The sequence below is a fragment of the Odontesthes bonariensis genome, chromosome 14 (genome assembly GCF_027942865.1).
Source record: "Odontesthes bonariensis isolate fOdoBon6 chromosome 14, fOdoBon6.hap1, whole genome shotgun sequence".
NCBI lineage: Eukaryota > Metazoa > Chordata > Actinopteri > Atheriniformes > Atherinopsidae > Odontesthes > Odontesthes bonariensis.
The window spans coordinates 4511724-4529264 of NC_134519.1; the positions used below are offsets into that span (position 1 = coordinate 4511724).

The window sequence follows — 17541 nt, forward strand, 5'->3', positions numbered from 1 at the left end:
AAACAAACAAAAAACACAAAATAAAACAAAAAACAGAAAAAAACTTAATCAAACAAACAAACAATAAAACAGAAAAAAAAGAAAAAACAGAAAAAAAAAGAAAAAAGAAAACAAAAAACACAAAATAAAACACAAAATAAAAACAAAATGAAACAAAATAAAACAAACAAACACAAAATAAAACAAAAAAAATACAAAATAAAACTCCAAACAAACAAAAAAAAACAAAAAAATAAATAAAAGAGAGTCCTGATCAATAACATAACAGACACTTAAGCAAAGAAGCCTAACATGAAGACAGTAAAAGGCAAAAAGGACTCGCTGGGAATGTTTTACACTCTTCATCCTGGTCTGTAGCGCCTCCAGCAGGTAGAAACTGGATCTAAAATGCTCCTGTTTTTCTTTCTGTGAGCAGGAAGTTCATGTTGAGCAGATCAAAAGTCTCGATCCATCCCTCATTTATAATAATAATCATAAAAATGATACATTTAATCTGTAATGCGCTTTATATTTTAACAATCTCAAAGTGCTGCAGAGCAGAAAAAACAAGACCAGAACATTTTTAATATACATTCAAACGGAGAGCCTATAAAAGGTATTTTAGCAGCAAGCGTTCTTAAAAGGTGAGTTTTTAGGTCTCCTTTAAAAGCCTCCGCAGTCTGTGGGGCCCTCAGGTGCTCGGGGCCGCGGAGCTGCAGAGGAACAGGCCCGATCGCCCACAGTGCACAGCTCGGTTCTGGGGGCTTGGAGGGTGTTCTTGGTGGCAGAACGGAGGGTGCATGAGGTCTGGAGGGGGAGTAATTCCTTTACACTGAAAAAAACAACTCATAAGATTTACTTAAAAAACTCTTTGTAAGTATTTGCACTCAAATGATGTAAGTAATATTTAATGCTGCAATGTCAAGTAAATTTGGCTCACCATAAAACACAACAGTTTTGAACATTTACTTAATTACATCGAAGTTTTAAGTTATATTTATTTAAACAAATTAAGTAAAGTCTACTTGTTTTTCATAGGCAGGAACAAAATTTTACTCAAAATTTTAAGTAAATTTTATATATCTGTAGTATTTGCTGTTATGAAGTAACTTAGTAGATTTTAATTATTTTCTTGTGCTTGACATTTTAATTTACTTGGTTGCATTACGTTACATTACTCACTAAAATTAGGTAATCATCGCCATTATTCTTTTGTTAAATGTCACCAAATAAATTGAACCAATACTCTATGCATTTAATATATATTTATCACATATCAGACAACTAAATTATAATGCAATTAAACGGTTTATTTTCCATTTTAAACAGTTTAACAAGAACAGTCAAAGTAAATCCACTACTATTGTGGATTGAATTGCCCAATCTTTTATGGGGCAGCCATAAGTTTAACATTGGCATGACTGACATGAAAAGAACAGACACTGCATCCAATATACACTATTGGGACAAAATATTAGGAACACTGTCAACATAATGCACTATAATGGCAGACCAGCACCATCCAGCACAACTTCAGTAATAAACATAAAGTCAAATGATCACCTTTCTGACAGTGTAAATAAAAACTGATCATGTAGAAGCTTAACAAAAGCAGATGCTGGCAGAGCTGTGGACTGGAAATAATTGCATCAGATTGTGCAGGCGTCCCAATACTTTTGTACATGCAGTACAGATCTGGAATAGTGCTTTTCAAATATGCAGTGAAAAACTTACTAAAACAGAGTTTCAACATTCATCACAGAAATATAATACTTAGATATTCAAGAACATTTAACAAACAGTTACTCTAATAGAGTTTACTTCACCAAAAAGTCACTTTTTCAGTGCATCAGCAGGCTTTTAAAATCTATTCTGTGACTGACTGGAAGCCAGAGTAAAGATTTTAAAGCTGCTGTGATGTGTTCAGATCTCTTAGTCCGGGTTAAAACTCCAGCAGCAGCGTTCTGGATGAGCTGCAGATGTTTAATGCTCTTTGTGGGAAGTCCAGTTAAAAGAGCGTTACAGTGATGGAGTCTGCTGGAGATGAATGCATGGATGAGTTTCTCCTGGAAACCTTTAATTCTGTTGATGTTTCTGAGGTGGTAAAAAGCTGCCTTGGTGACAGCTTTGATGTGGCTGCTGAAAGTCAGATCTGAGTCTATCAACACTCCGAGGTTACCGACTCGGTCAGTGATTGTAAGGTCCCGAGTCTCAAGATATTTACCAACGCTGACCCTCTTCTCTTTGCTACCAAACAGAATGATCTCAGTTTTGTCTTTATTTAATTGTAGAAAATTCTCTCTCATCCAGGTGTTTACTTCCTCCAGACACTGACACAGTACATCTGCTGGGCTGCAGTCGTCCGGTGACAGAGACACATAAAGTTGTGTATCGTCTGCATAACTGTGATAATTGATGTTAAAGTTCTGCAATATCTGACCCAAAGGGAGCATATACAAGTTAAACAGAAGAGGTCCAAGAATTGACCCCTGGGGGACTCCACAAGTCATGGCCACTCGCTCAGATTCATAGCTGCCAACTGTAAGAAAATAACTCCGGCCTTCTAAGTAGGACCTGAACCAGTTAAGGACCGCTCCAGAAAGTCCAGCCCAGTTTTCCAGCCTGTGCAACAGGATTCTGTGATCTACAGTATCAAACGCAGCGCTGAGGTCCAACAGAACCAGGACTGAGACATTACCAGAATCAGTATTCAACCTGATGTCGTTTAACACTTTGACCAGAGCTGTTTCAGTGCTGTGATGACGTCTGAAGCCTGATTGAAAGTTATCAAGATGTCCACTTTCATTCAGAAAGTCGTTGAGCTGGTTAAATACAACTTTCTCAATAATCTTGGATATAAAAGAGAGATTAGAGACAGGTCTGTAGTTGTTCATCACTTTTAAAAAGTCGGATGGTATTATGTCCAGAGAACAAGTTGTTGATTTCAGCTGCCGAACTGTTTCCTCTAGGATTTTTAAATTAACAATATTAAATTGTGACATAACGTCAGAGTTATTTCTAGGTTTTAGACACAGATTAGTTTTCTTGTTTTTCTGTGTTGCATGAATGTTTTGTCTAATCGTTTTGATTTTTTGGCTAAAAAAGTTGGCAAATTCGTTGCATTTCTCAGTGGAGAGGAGGTCTGGGTTTGTCTGTTTAGGAGGATTTGTGACTTTTTCAACCATAGCAAACAGAGTTCAAGACTTGTTGACATTCTTATTAATCATATCAGATAAATGCAGCTGTCTGGCCTTGCACAGCTCATTGTTATAACTACGCAGGCTTTCTTTATATAGCTCATAGTGAATCTGAAGCTTTGTTTTCCTCCATTTACGTTCCGCTTTCCTGCATTCTCTTTTCAGGTTTTTGACCGTAGTGGTGTTTCTCCATGGGGTTTTCTGTTTGATCAAGGTGCTCTTGATTCTTATCGGTGCAACAGCTTCCATTACATTAAAAATTTTCAAGTTAAAATGATCCAGCATTCCTTCAACCGACTCTGCGCTCATTGTTGGTAACATAGCTATGGCCTCCCTAAACTGAGCACTTGTTTTCTCATTGATGTACCTCTTCTTAGCTGAGAAGCTGGTTGTTTGAACATTCTGAGTAATATGTAAATCAAATAAAATACAAAAATGGTCAGACAAGGCCAAATCAGTAACAACAACAGAAGAAATATCAACACCTTTAGAAATGAGCAGGTCCAGAATGTGACCTCGAAGGTGGGTAGGTTCTGTTACATGCTGCCACAAACCAAACATGTTCAGCACAGAAGAAAATTCTTTGGCAGTACCATCCGTCATATTATCTATGTGAAGATAAAATCCCCGGTCAAGATGAAATGGTTAAAATCAGTCGAAATAACAGACAATAATTTAAAAAAAATCATCAATAAAACTAAAAGACTTTGATAAAATCTCTGAATATCACTGAGGGATCATTTGACTTGGACACACCGAAAAAAAACCTCTAATCAAAATTTAATTTACTAAATTAAAATTTAATTTGATTTTTAAATTAAAATTTAAACATTTTTTACAAAATTTAATTTAATAAAAACTTAATTTAAGCTCTTTTATTTACGTTCATTTCAAAGAAAAAAATCAGTATTTGAACCACAGAATTGAAAATATTAGAGAAATTGTTATCTACACTGATCATTATCACACAGTACATTTAATAATGATTTAAAAATCTCATTAGAATAATAATAACTGTTCTTTTTGTCTTTTATGAGTCTAATAAACTTAAGAAGATAACTACATTCTAGTAAAAATACGTTAAATCTTGGTTTGGTTTTAAAAAATCTGTGTATGAAGAGTTTAGCAGAGAGAATTAAGAAGTTTGTTACAGATTCATCAGGCTTGTTGTTCTGAAAGAAATAACAAAGGACATCTTTCTTAGAGAAGAGTTTAGAGTTTGTTGTAATTTATCTTTTTTAACTTTGACAACTGAACCTTGTTGCTCTAAAGGCAACATTTTTATAAAGTTTTTCATTCTAAAGATCGTTTTCTGTGACTCAAACAGGTGGTAAAGTACAGAGAAATTACCGTTGAAACCTAAAAAGTGAAGGGAACCAAACAGACAATAAACATGCAGCAGAAACCTTTAATGTCTGTTAATCATCTCAGGAAAGTTCATCAGTTTATTCTCTGAAATCAGATCCGAACAACTCGATAAGTTGGACTTTGAGCTGTTTTTACGTCTTTATGATGAATAAAACCACCCAGTTTTTATTACTTACTGGATATTATCTCAAGTTTCTCCTCCTCCTGGAAAGATTAGAGCCTGATGACACGCGTTAAAGTCCAAAGTGTTCAGAGCGCCAGCTGTGAGGAGTCCTTTATAGCAGGAACACAGACGGCTCAGTCGCTGATCTGAGAGGAGAAATGGCGCAGAAAGGAGTTCAGCTGGACCGAGAAAGCTTCTGTTGTTCGATCTGCCTGGATCTGCTGAAGGATCCGGTGACTATTCCCTGTGGACACAGCTACTGCATGAGCTGTATTAAAGGCTTCTGGGATGGAGAGGATCAGAAGGGAATCCACAGCTGCCCTCAGTGCAGGAAAACTTTCACAGCGAGGCCTGTCCTGGAGAAAAGCACCATGTTAGCTGATTTAGTGGAGCAGCTGAAGAAGACTGGACTCCAAGCTGCTCCTGCTGATCACTGCTATGCTGGAGCTGAAGATGTGGCCTGTGATTTCTGCTCTGGGAGAAAACTGAAAGCCATCAAGTCCTGTTTATCCTGTCCGGCCTCTTACTGTGAGAATCACCTTCAGCCTCATTATGATGTGGCTCCATTAAGGAAACACAAGCTGGTGGAGCCCTCCAAGAAGCTCCAGGAGAACATCTGCTCTGTTCACGATGAGGTGATGAAGATGTTCTGCCGTACCGATCAGAAGTGCATCTGTTATCTCTGCTCTGTGGAGGAACATAAAGGCCACGACACAGTGTCAGCTGCAGCAGAAAGGACTGAGAGGCAGAGAGAGCTGGAGGGGAGTCGGCAGCAGATCCAGCAGAGAATCCAGGACGCAGAGAAAGATGTGAAGCTGCTTCAGCAGGAGCTGGAGGCCATCCATCAGTCTGCTGATAAAACAGAGGAGCACAGCCAGAAGATCTTCAGCCAGCTGATCCGTCTCCTCCAGAAAAGAAGCTCTGATGTGAAGCAGCAGATCAGATCCCAGCAGGAAGCCGAAGGGAGTCGAGTCAAAGAGCTTCAGGAGAAGCTGGAGCAGGAGATCACTGAGCTGAAGAGGAAAGATGCTGAGCTGCAGCAGCTCTCACACACAGAGGATCACAGCCAGTTTCTGCACAGCTGCCCCTCAGTGGCAGCACTCAGGGGGGCTACACACTCATCCAGCATCAAGATCCGTCCTCTGAGGCACTTTGAGGATGTGGCAGCAGCTGTGTCAGAGCTCAGAGATAAACTACAGGACATCCTGAGAGAGGAATGGACCAACATCTCACTGAGAGTCGCTGAAGTGGATGTTTTACTGTCACAGCCAGGACCAGAACCAGAACCAGAACCAGAACCAGAACCAGAACCAGAACCAGAACCAGAGAGCAGAGCTGATTTCTTAAAATATTCATGTGAAATCACACTGGATCCAAACACAGCACACACACGGCTGTTACTGTCAGAGGGGAACAGAAAAGTGAGATTAATGGATCGACCTCAGTCTTATTCTCGTCATCCAGACAGATTCACTGTATATCAGCAGGTCCTGAGCAGAGAGAGTCTGACTGGACGTTGTTACTGGGAGGTGGAGATGAGAGGGGGAGGAGTTTATGTAGCAGTCGCATACAAGAACATCAGCAGAGCAGGATGGGGGAATGAATGTGAATTTGGATTTAATGACAAATCTTGGTCATTATATTGTTACCCAGACGGTTATATATTTTTGCACAACAACATAAAAACCTCCATCTCAGGTCCTCAGGCCTCCAGAGTGGGAGTGTACCTGGATCACAGAGCAGGTATTCTGTCCTTCTACAGCGTCTCTGGAACCATGACTCTCCTCCACAGAGTCCAGACCACATTCACTCAGCCGCTCTGTGCTGGGGTTTGGATTTGGTGCTCTGGATCCTCAGCAGAGTTGTGTGAAGTGAAATAAATGTGTTTAGTCAGCTTGTTGCTGACAGCTGGTTGCTGGGATGTCTCTGCTGTTCTGCTGTTTATTTGCTGCTGTTTCCTGTGTCTGTGCAGCCATGGAGGATATCACTGCTGATGAGGAGTTTGATTCACAGAAATATTTCTCCACATGAAACTCTAAACTTCTCTGAGCTCTAAACATCAGTGGGATCCTGGTGCTGATGTGTCTGTATGTTGTTGTTTCTCTTCCACTTCATGGAGCCCAGCAGAGGAGTCAGCAGACCTTCCTTTATCACAGACTCTTTTCACATCTCATCACTTTGGAAATGGGAAAATAATCCTGGAGTTACGCTGACTTTGATTTGTTCCAGAGATCAAATGTTGTTGCTGTTTTCTGAGCCGACCAACAGATGAGGAAGTCTGTTCTGAGGTGTTCAGAAACTGTCAGAAATTTGTGCTTTTGGCTTTCTTCAATAAAACAGCTTCATCACAGAGAAACGAGTCCAGTTTTCTTTGAATGTGTCCTACAGAGATTTTTCTTTCCTCCGTCTCTCACTCAGAAAGATCTGATCCACATGCTTCAGATGATCAGTTATTATTCTGGGAGCTCTGTTGTTTGGACATTTCTTCTTTAACAGCGTGGAAACACTTTCTTCAGCTGATAAAAACAGTACGAGAACCGATGAGAACAAACAGCAGGGACGCCACAAGCTAACAGGCTTTAGCATGAAGACAGTAAAAGGCAAAAAGGACTGATGGGAATGTTTTACACTCTTCTTCTACTAAATAAAACAGAAAAAACACAAAATAAAACAGAAAAAAACAGAAAAAAACCAAATGAAACAAAAAAATAATAATAATAAAACAGAATAAAAACACAAAAAACACAAAAAAACAAAAAGAAACAAAATAAAACAAACAAACAAAAAACACAAAATAAAACAAAAAACAGAAAAAAACTTAATCAAACAAACAAACAATAAAACAGAAAAAAAAGAAAAAACAGAAAAAAAAGAAAAATAAAACAAAAAACACAAAATAAAACACAAAATAAAAACAAAATGAAACAAAATAAAACAAACAAACACAAAATAAAACAAAAAAAATACAAAATAAAACTCCAAACAAACAAAAAAAAACAAAAAAATAAATAAAAGAGAGTCCTGATCAATAACATAACAGACAACTTAGCAAAGAAGCCTAACATGAAGACAGTAAAAGGCAAAAAGGACTCGCTGGGAATGTTTTACACTCTTCATCCTGGTCTGTAGCGCCTCCAGCAGGTAGAAACTGGATCTAAAATGCTCCTGTTTTTCTTTCTGTGAGCAGGAAGTTCATGTTGAGCAGATCAAAAGTCTCGATCCATCCCTCATTTATAATAATAATCATAAAAATGATACATTTAATCTGTAATGCGCTTTATATTTTAACAATCTCAAAGTGCTACAGAGCAGAAAAAACAAGACCAGAACATTTTTAATATCCATTCAAAAGGAGAGCCTATAAAAGGTATTTTAGCAGCAAGCTTTCTTAAAAGGTGAGTTTTTAGGTCTCCTTTAAAAGCCTCCGCAGTCTGTGGGGCCCTCAGGTGCTCGGGGCCGCGGAGCTGCAGAGGAACAGGCCCGATCGGCCACAGTGCGCAGCTCGGTTCTGGGGGCTTGGAGGGTGTTCTTGGTGGCAGAACGGAGGGTGCATGAGGTCTGGAGGGGGAGTAATTCCTTTACACTGAAAAAAAACAACTCATAAGATTTACTTAAAAAACTCTTTGTAAGTATTTGCACTCAAATGATGTAAGTAATATTTAATGCTGCAATGTCAAGTAAATTTGACTTGCCATAAAACACAACAGTTTTGAACATTTACTTAATTACATCTAAGTTTTAAGTTCTATTTATTTAAACAAATTAAGTAAACTCTAATTGTTTTTCATAGGCAGGAACAAAATTTTACTCAAAATTTTAAGTACATTTTTTATATCTGTAGTATTTGCTGTTATGAAGTAACTTAGTAGATTTTAATTATTTTCTTGTGCTTGACATTTTAATTTACTTGGTTGCATTACGTTACATTACTCACTAAAATTAGGTAATCATCGCCATTATTCTTTTGTTAAATGTCACCAAATAAATTGAACCAATACTCTATGCATTTAATATATATTTATCACATATCAGACAACTAAATTATAATGCAATTAAACGGTTTATTTTCCATTTTAAACAGTTTAACAAGAACAGTCAAAGTAAATCCACTACTATTGTGGATTGAATTGCCCAATCTTTTATGGGGCAGCCATAAGTTTAACATTGGCATGACTGACATGAAAAGAACAGACACTGCATCCAATATACACTATTGGGACAAAATATTAGGAACACTGTCAACATAATGCACTACAATGGCAGACCAGCACCATCCAGCACAACTTCAGTAATAAACATAAAGTCAAATGATCACCTTTCTGACAGTGTAAATAAAAACTGAGCATGTAGAAGCTTAACAAAAGCAGATGCTGGCAGAGCTGTGGACTGGAAATAATTGCATCAGATTGTGCAGGCGTCCCAATACTTTTGTACATGCAGTACAGATCTGGAATAGTGCTTTTCAAATATGCAGTGAAAAACTTACTAAAACAGAGTTTCAACATTCATCACAGAAATATAATACTTAGATATTCAAGAACATTTAACAAACAGTTACTCTAATAGAGTTTACTTCACCAAAAAGTCACTTTTTCAGGGCATCAGCAGGCTTTTAAAATCTATTCTGTGACTGACTGGAAGCCAGAGTAAAGATTTTAAAGCTGCTGTGATGTGTTCAGATCTCTTAGTCCGGGTTAAAACTCCAGCAGCAGCGTTCTGGATGAGCTGCAGATGTTTAATGCTCTTTGTGGGAAGTCCAGTTAAAAGAGCGTTACAGTGATGGAGTCTGCTGGAGATAAATGCATGGATGAGTTTCTCCTGGAAACCTTTAATTCTGTTGATGTTTCTGAGATGGTAAAAAGCTGCCTTGGTGACAGCTTTGATGTGGCTGCTGAAAGTCAGATCTGAGTCTATCAACACTCCGAGGTTACCAACTCGGTCAGTGATTGTAAGGGCCCGAGTCTCAAGATATTTACCAACGCTGACCCTCTTCTCTTTGCTACCAAACAGAATGATCTCAGTTTTGTCTTTATTTAATTGTAGAAAATTCTCTCTCATCCAGGTGTTTACTTCCTCCAGACACTGACACAGTACGTCTGCTGGGCTGCAGTCGTCCGGTGACAGAGACACATAAAGTTGTGTATCGTCTGCATAACTGTGATAATTGATGTTAAAGTTCTGCAATATCTGACCCAAAGGGAGCATATACAAGTTAAACAGAAGAGGTCCAAGAATTGACCCCTGGGGGACTCCACAAGTCATGGCCACTCGCTCAGATTCATAGCTGCCAACTGTAACAAAATAACTCCGGCCTTCTAAGTAGGACCTGAACCAGTTAAGGACCGCTCCAGAAAGTCCAACCCAGTTTTCCAGCCTGTGCAACAGGATTCTGTGATCTACAGTATCAAACGCAGCGCTGAGGTCCAACAGAACCAGGACTGAAACATTACCAGAATCAGTATTCAACCTAATGTCGTTTAACACTTTGACCAGAGCTGTTTCAGTGCTGTGATGACGTCTGAAGCCTGATTGAAAGTTATCAAGACTTCCACTTTCATTCAGAAAGTCGTTGAGCTGGTTAAATACAACTTTCTCAATAATCTTGGATATAAAAGAGAGATTAGAGACAGGTCTGTAGTTGTTCATCACTTTTAAAAAGTCGGATGGTATTATGTCCAGAGAACAAGTTGTTGATTTCAGCTGCCGAACTGTTTCCTCTAGGATTTTTAAATCAACAATATTAAATTGTGACATAACGTCAGAGTTATTTCTAGCTTTTAGACACAGATTAGTTTTCTTGTTTTTCTGTGTTGCGTTAATGTTTTGTCTAATTGTTTTGATTTTTTGGCTAAAAAAGTTGGCAAATTCGTTGCATTTCTCAGTGGAGAGGAGGTCTGGGTTTGTCTGTTTAGGAGGATTTGTGAGTTTTTCAACCATAGCAAACAGAGTTCGAGACTTGTTGACATTCTTATTAATCATTTCAGATAAATGCAGCTGTCTGGCCTTGCACAGCTCATTGTTTTAACTACGCAGGCTTTCTTTATATAGCTCATAGTGAATCTGAAGCTTTGTTTTCCTCCATTTACGTTCCGCTTTCCTGCATTCTCTTTTCAGGTTTTTGACCGTAGTGGTGTTTCTCCATGGGGTTTTCTGTTTGATCAAGGTGCTCTTGATTCTTATCGGTGCAACAGCTTCCATTACATTAAAAATTTTCAAGTTAAAATGATCCAGCATTCCTTCAACCGACTCTGCGCTCATTGTTGGTAACATAGCTATGGCCTCCCTAAACTGAGCACTTGTTTTCTCATTGATGTACCTCTTCTTAGCTGAGAAGCTGGTTGTTTGAACATTCTGAGTAATATGTAAATCAAATAAAATACAAAAATGGTCAGACAAGGCCAAATCAGTAACAACAACAGAAGAAATATCAACACCTTTAGAAATGACCAGGTCCAGAATGTGACCTCGAAGGTGGGTTGGTTCTGTTACATGTTGCCACAAACCAAACATGTCCAGCACAGAAGAAAATTCTTTGGCAGTACCATCCGTCATATTATCTATGTGAATGTTAAAGTCCCCGGTCAAGATAAAATGGTTAAAATCAGTCGAAATAACAGACAATAATTCAGAAAAATTATCAATAAAACTAAAAGACTTTGATAAAATCTCTGAATATCACTGAGGGATCATTTGACTTGGACACACCGAAAAAAAACCTCTAATCAAAATTTAATTTACTAAATTAAAATTTAATTTAATTTTTAAATTAAAATGTAAACATTTTTTACAAAATTTAATTGAATAAAAACTTAATTTAAGCTCTTTTATTTACGTTTATTTAAAAGAAAAAAATCAGTATTTGAGCCACAGAATTGAAAATATTAGAGAAATTGTTATCTACACTGATCATTATCACACAGTACAATTAATAATGATTTAAAAATCTCATTATAATAATAATAACTGTTCTCTTTGTCTTTTATGAGTCTAATAAACTTAAGAAGATAACTACATTCTAGTAAAAATACTTTAAATCTTGGTTTGGTTTTAAAAAATCTGTGTTTGTGTATGAAGAGTTTAGCCGAGAGAATTAAGAAGTTTGTTACAGATTCATCAGGTTTGTTGTTCTGAAAGAAATAACAAAGGACATCTTTCTTAGAGAAGAGTTTAGAGTTTGTTGTAATTTATCTTTTTAATTTTGACAACTGAACCTTGTTGATCTAAAGGCAACATTTTTATAAAGTTTTTCATTCTAAAGATCGTTTTCTGTGACTCAAACAGGTGGTAAAGTACAGAGAAATTACCGTTGAAACCTAAAAAGTGAAGGGAACCAAACAGACAATAAACATGCAGCAGAAACCTTTAATGTCTGTTAATCATCTCAGGAAAGTTCATCAGTTTATTCTCTGAAATCAGATCCGAACAACTCGATAAGTTGGACTTTGAGCTGTTTTTACGTCTTTATGATGAATAAAACCACCCAGTTTTTATTACTTACTGGATATTATCTCAAGTTTCTCCTCCTCCTGGAAAGATTAGAGCCTGATGACACACGTTAAAGTCCAAAGTGTTCAGAGCGCCAGCTGTGAGGAGTCCTTTATAGCAGGAACACAGACGGCTCAGTCGCTGATCAGAGAGGAGAAATGGCGCAGAAAGGAGTTCAGCTGGACCGAGAAAGCTTCTGTTGTTCGATCTGCCTGGATCTGCTGAAGGATCCGGTGGCTATTCCCTGTGGACACAGCTACTGCATGAGCTGTATTAAAGGCTTCTGGGATGGAGAGGATCAGAAGGGAATCCACAGCTGCCCTCAGTGCAGGAAAACTTTCACAGCGAGGCCTGTCCTGGAGAAAAACACCATGTTAGCTGATTTAGTGGAGCAGCTGAAGAAGACTGGACTCCAAGCTGCTCCTGCTGATCACTGCTATGCTGGAGCTGAAGATGTGGCCTGTGATTTCTGCTCTGGGAGAAAACTGAAAGCCATCAAGTCCTGTTTATCCTGTCTGGCCTCTTACTGTGAGAATCACCTTCAGCCTCATTATGATGTGGCTCCATTAAGGAAACACAAGCTGGTGGAGCCCTCCAAGAAGCTCCAGGAGAACATCTGCTCTGTTCACGATGAGGTGATGAAGATGTTCTGCCGTACCGATCAGAAGTGCATCTGTTATCTCTGCTCTGTGGAGGAACATAAAGGCCACGACACAGTGTCAGCTGCAGCAGAAAGGACTGAGAGGCAGAGAGAGCTGGAGGGGAGTCGGCAGCAGATCCAGCAGAGAATCCAGGACGCAGAGAAAGATGTGAAGCTGCTTCAGCAGCAGCTGGAGGCCATCCATCAGTCTGCTGATAAAACAGAGGAGCACAGCCAGAAGATCTTCAGCCAGCTGATCCGTCTCCTCCAGAAAAGAAGCTCTGATGTGAAGCAGCAGATCAGATCCCAGCAGGAAGCCGAAGGGAGTCGAGTCAAAGAGCTTCAGGAGAAGCTGGAGCAGGAGATCACTGAGCTGAAGAGGAAAGATGCTGAGCTGCAGCAGCTCTCACACACAGAGGATCACAGCCAGTTTCTGCTCAGCTGCCCCTCAGTGGCAGCACTCAGGGGGGCTACACACTCATCCAGCATCCAGATCCGTCCTCTGAGGCACTTTGAGGATGTGACAGCAGCTGTGTCAGAGCTCAGAGATAAACTACAGGACATCCTGAGAGAGGAATGGGCCAACATCTCACTGAGAGTCGCTGAAGTGGATGTTTTACTGTCACAGCCAGAACCAGAACCAGAACCAGAACCAGAACCAGGACCAGGACCAGAGAGCAGAGCTGATTTCTTAAAATATTCATGTGAAATCACACTGGATCCAAACACAGCAAACACATATCTGTTACTGTCAGAGGGGAACAGAAAAGTGACATTTATGCATCAATCTCAGTCTTATTCTGATCATCCAGACAGATTCACTGGATGTTGGCAGGTCCTGAGCAGAGAGAGTCTGACTGGACGTTGTTACTGGGAGGTGGAGATGAGAGGGGGAAGAGTTAGTGTAGCAGTCGCATACAAGAACATCAGGAGAGCAGGAGATGGGAATGAATGTTTATTTGGTCGTAATGACAAATCTTGGGCATTAGATTGTTTCTCAGGCAGTTATACATTTTGGCACAACAACATCTCAACCTCCATCTCAGGTCCTCGGGCCTCCAGAGTGGGAGTGTACCTGGATCACAGAGCAGGTATTCTGTCCTTCTACAGCGTCTCTGGAACCATGACTCTCCTCCACAGAGTCCAGACCACATTCACTCAGCCGCTCTGTGCTGGGGTTTGGCTTTGGGACTCTGGATCCTCAGCAGAGTTTGTGTAAAGTGAAATAAATGTGTTTAGTCAGCTTGTTGCTGACAGCTGGTTGCTGGGATGTCTCTGCTGTTCTGCTGTTTATTTGCTGCTGTTTCCTGTGTCTGTGCAGCCATGGAGGATATCACTGCTGATCAGGAGTTTGATTCACAGAAATATTTCTCCACATGAAACTCTAAACTTCTCTGAGCTCTAAACATCAGTGGGATCCTGGTGTTGATGTGTCTGTATGTTGTTGTTTCTCTTCCACTTCATGGAGCCCAGCAGAGGAATCAGCAGACCTTCCTTTATCACAGACTCTTTTCACATCTCATCACTTTGGAAATGGGAAAATAATCCTGGAGTTACGCTGACTTTGGTTTGTTCCAGAGATCAAATGTTGTTGCTGTTTTCTGAGCCGACCAACAGATGAGGAAGTCTGTTCTGAGGTGTTCAGAAACTGTCAGAAATTTGTCCTTTTGACTTTCTTCAATAAAACAGCTTCATCACAGAGAAACGAGTCCAGTTTTCTTTGAATGTGTCCAACAGAGATTTTTCTTTCCTCCGTCTCTCACTCAGAAAGATCTGATCCACATGCTTCAGATGATCAGTTATTATTCTGGGAACACTTTCTTCAGCTGATAAAAACAGTACGAGAACCGATGAGAACAAACAGCAGGGACGCCACAAGCTAACAGGCTTTAGCATGAAGACAGTAAAAGGCAAAAAGGACTCGCTGGGAATGTTTTACACTCTTCTTCTAAAAAATAAAACTGAAAAAACACAAAATAAAACAGAAAAAAACAGAAAAAAAACAAATGAAACAAAAAAATAATAATAATAAAACAGAATAAAAACACAAAAAAACAAAAAGAAACAAAATAAAACAAACAAACAAAAAACACTAAATAAAACAAAAAACAGAAAAAAACTTAATCAAACAAACAAACAATAAAACAGAAAAAAAAGAAAAAACAGAAAAAAAAAGAAAAAATAAAACAAAAAACACAAAATAAAAACAAAATGAAACAAAATAAAACAAACAAACACAAAATAAAACAAAAAAAATACAAAATAAAACTCCAAACAAACAAAAAAAAACAAAAAAATAAATAAAAGAGAGTCCTGATCAATAACATAACAGACAACTTAGCAAAGAAGCCTAACATGAAGACAGTAAAAGGCAAAAAGGACTCGCTGGGAATGTTTTACACTCTTCATCCTGGTCTGTAGCGCCTCCAGCAGGTAGAAACTGGATCTAAAATGCTCCTGTTTTTCTTTCTGTGAGCAGGAAGTTCATGTTGAGCAGATCAAAAGTCTCGATCCATCCCTCATTTATAATAATAATCATAAAAATGATACATTTTATCTGTAATGCGCTTTATATTTTAACAATCTCAAAGTGCTGCAGAGCAGAAAAAATAAGACCGGAACATTTTTACTATACATTCAAAAGGAGAGCCTATAAAAGGTATTTTAGCAGCAAGCTTTCTTAAAAAGGTGAGTTTTTAGGTTTTAGATATTTATCTAAACAAATTAAGTAAAGTAAACTTGTTTTTCATCGGCAGGAACATCATTTTACTCATATACTCAACATAATTTTAAGTAAATGAGTTTCAAACTTAATCACATTTTAACTACTGATTTTATCTATTGTTCTTATTTCTTTCTTTTTTGTTTAAAATTTAAATCCTGCTTTTTATTTCTACTGTTTTAATGTCTCTGTAAAGCTTTGAATCGCCCTGTAGTTGAATTGTGCCGTACAGATAAACTGGCCTTGCCTAAACTTTATATATCTGTAGTATTTGCTGTTATGAAGTAACTTAGTAGATTTTAACGATACACTTTCAGAGTAAAGTTTATGTAGTATTTCTAGGTTTATGTACATACAACTATTAAACATTTAAATTGTATGAGGAAACCTAAGTAAAACTTACTCTTCCCCCATAATTCATGTATTACGTTAATAAAATGTTTCATTTTACTGAAGAAGCTCGAGTTCTTACTGAATCTTAGAAACACAGTTACTCTAATAGAGTTTACTTCACCAAAAAGTCACTTTTCTCAGTGCAGGTTTAGTCCAGACTAAACATGGAGAAGCAGCATTTAGCTGTTATGCTGCAAACAAGTGGAACAAACTGCCAGTGGAGATTAAACTTTCACCAAATGGAGACATTTTTAAATCCAGGTTAAAAACATTTCTGTTCTCATGTGTCTATGCATGAAATCTGCACGCTATCTTTGAACTTATCTGGGCTGTTGCTTGTTTTCAAATTCATTTGAAGGATTTTATTTGTTTCTCTTTATATTCTTTTATGTAATTTAATGCTTCTTCCACTCCCTGCTGCAATGCTTTTATTTTATGTGAAGCACTTTGAATTGTTTGTACATGAAATGCGCTATATAAATAAATTTGATTTGATTTGATATTCTTGAAGGAAGAGACACTGACATCTTCCATCGGTTAATTGTCTTGTCATTGTCTTGCTTTTGATAAAAGGCAGACTTACCTGGGCGCTATTCACTTACCTTATTCCTTGAAACAGTCCGGATATTTGACAAACTACTTACAAATGGTCATCAATAATCTTGAGCTGTATATACCCAAAAACAAAATATGTTAAAAACCATTGTCAAGGCAGTGAATACATTTTCCATACAAGATAATATAACGTAATGTTCTCTGTCTGTGATACAAAGGACTACTAACAGTAGCCTAGGGACACCACAGGCTGCTACAGTAAGAAAGTAACGTCAGAGAGCCAACTCGTGAACATGAGCAGTAACGTTAGAAGAAAGGGGCAGACGGCCTAACGTTAAGCTATAAATGTTTACGTGTCCTAACGTTACATAACAATATGGTAAAGTTACAAGGCCGACCTCTCAGTGGCCCTCATTTATCAAGCCGTCGTAGAAAGCATCGTAGATATGAGCGGAGAACTCGTCGTACGCAGAGGCTCAAGTGAGATTTACAGAACATGCGTACCACACCAATCCCATCGTAAGACCGAGCGGCTGTTGATAAATCCAGCGGCTGAAATCCATCGTAATGATCCTAACCACGCCTTCTACAAAACGGGGCTGAGAGGCCGCACCTCTAGAGTTTGCGACATGGATAGACGAAAGGCGGCAAAGAAACGCTGCCAACAGCGTTGACAGCCGTCCCAGCTGTCAACAGCGTTGGCGTTGTAAATCGCAGACCGGACGAGGTATGTATTTTCCCCTACTGTGATGGTCAATAAAATGTGATAAACTCCAGATTAAATTAAATCTAAAATTGAGCGATGTTTTACTTTTTCTCCAGTAAGATCAGGAAGAAGTGGTCCGATATGAAATTGGCCAAAAAAGAAGGTCGCAGCTCTCCGACGCAGCATGTCACAAACAGGGGGGCGGAAATCCAGGTTTGGATTTGAGTGCCTTGGAGGAGAGGGTGGCTGGCGTGATCGGAGCTACGTCCTCATCAGGCGTGCCAGGGAAACTTGACACTGATGCGCCCATGTCAGAGCTCGAGAATGGTAAGA

The 17541-nt window shown here is 38.7% G+C and overlaps 2 protein-coding genes across 2 annotated transcripts; both read left to right on the forward strand.

Moving 5' to 3' along the window:
* The first annotated feature begins 4820 nt into the window (after nt 1–4820).
* LOC142398593 (tripartite motif-containing protein 16-like) lies at nt 4821–7053 on the forward strand. The gene has a single exon (XM_075482650.1). The coding sequence runs from the start codon at nt 4866–4868 to the stop codon at nt 6585–6587; it is 1722 nt and encodes a 573-aa protein (XP_075338765.1). The 5' UTR covers nt 4821–4865; the 3' UTR covers nt 6588–7053.
* Nucleotides 7054–12350: 5297 nt separating this feature from the next.
* On the forward strand, nt 12351–14595 carry LOC142398187 (tripartite motif-containing protein 16-like). The gene has a single exon (XM_075482147.1). The coding sequence runs from the start codon at nt 12351–12353 to the stop codon at nt 14049–14051; it is 1701 nt and encodes a 566-aa protein (XP_075338262.1). The 3' UTR covers nt 14052–14595.
* Nucleotides 14596–17541: the final 2946 nt, after the last annotated feature.

What these genes read in the sequence shown, in the direction of transcription:
- LOC142398593 (XM_075482650.1), top strand. Translation starts at nt 4,866, where the DNA reads ATGGCGCAGAAAGGAGTTCAGCTGGACCGAGAAAGCTTCTGTTGTTCG.
- LOC142398187 (XM_075482147.1), top strand. Translation starts at nt 12,351, where the DNA reads ATGGCGCAGAAAGGAGTTCAGCTGGACCGAGAAAGCTTCTGTTGTTCG.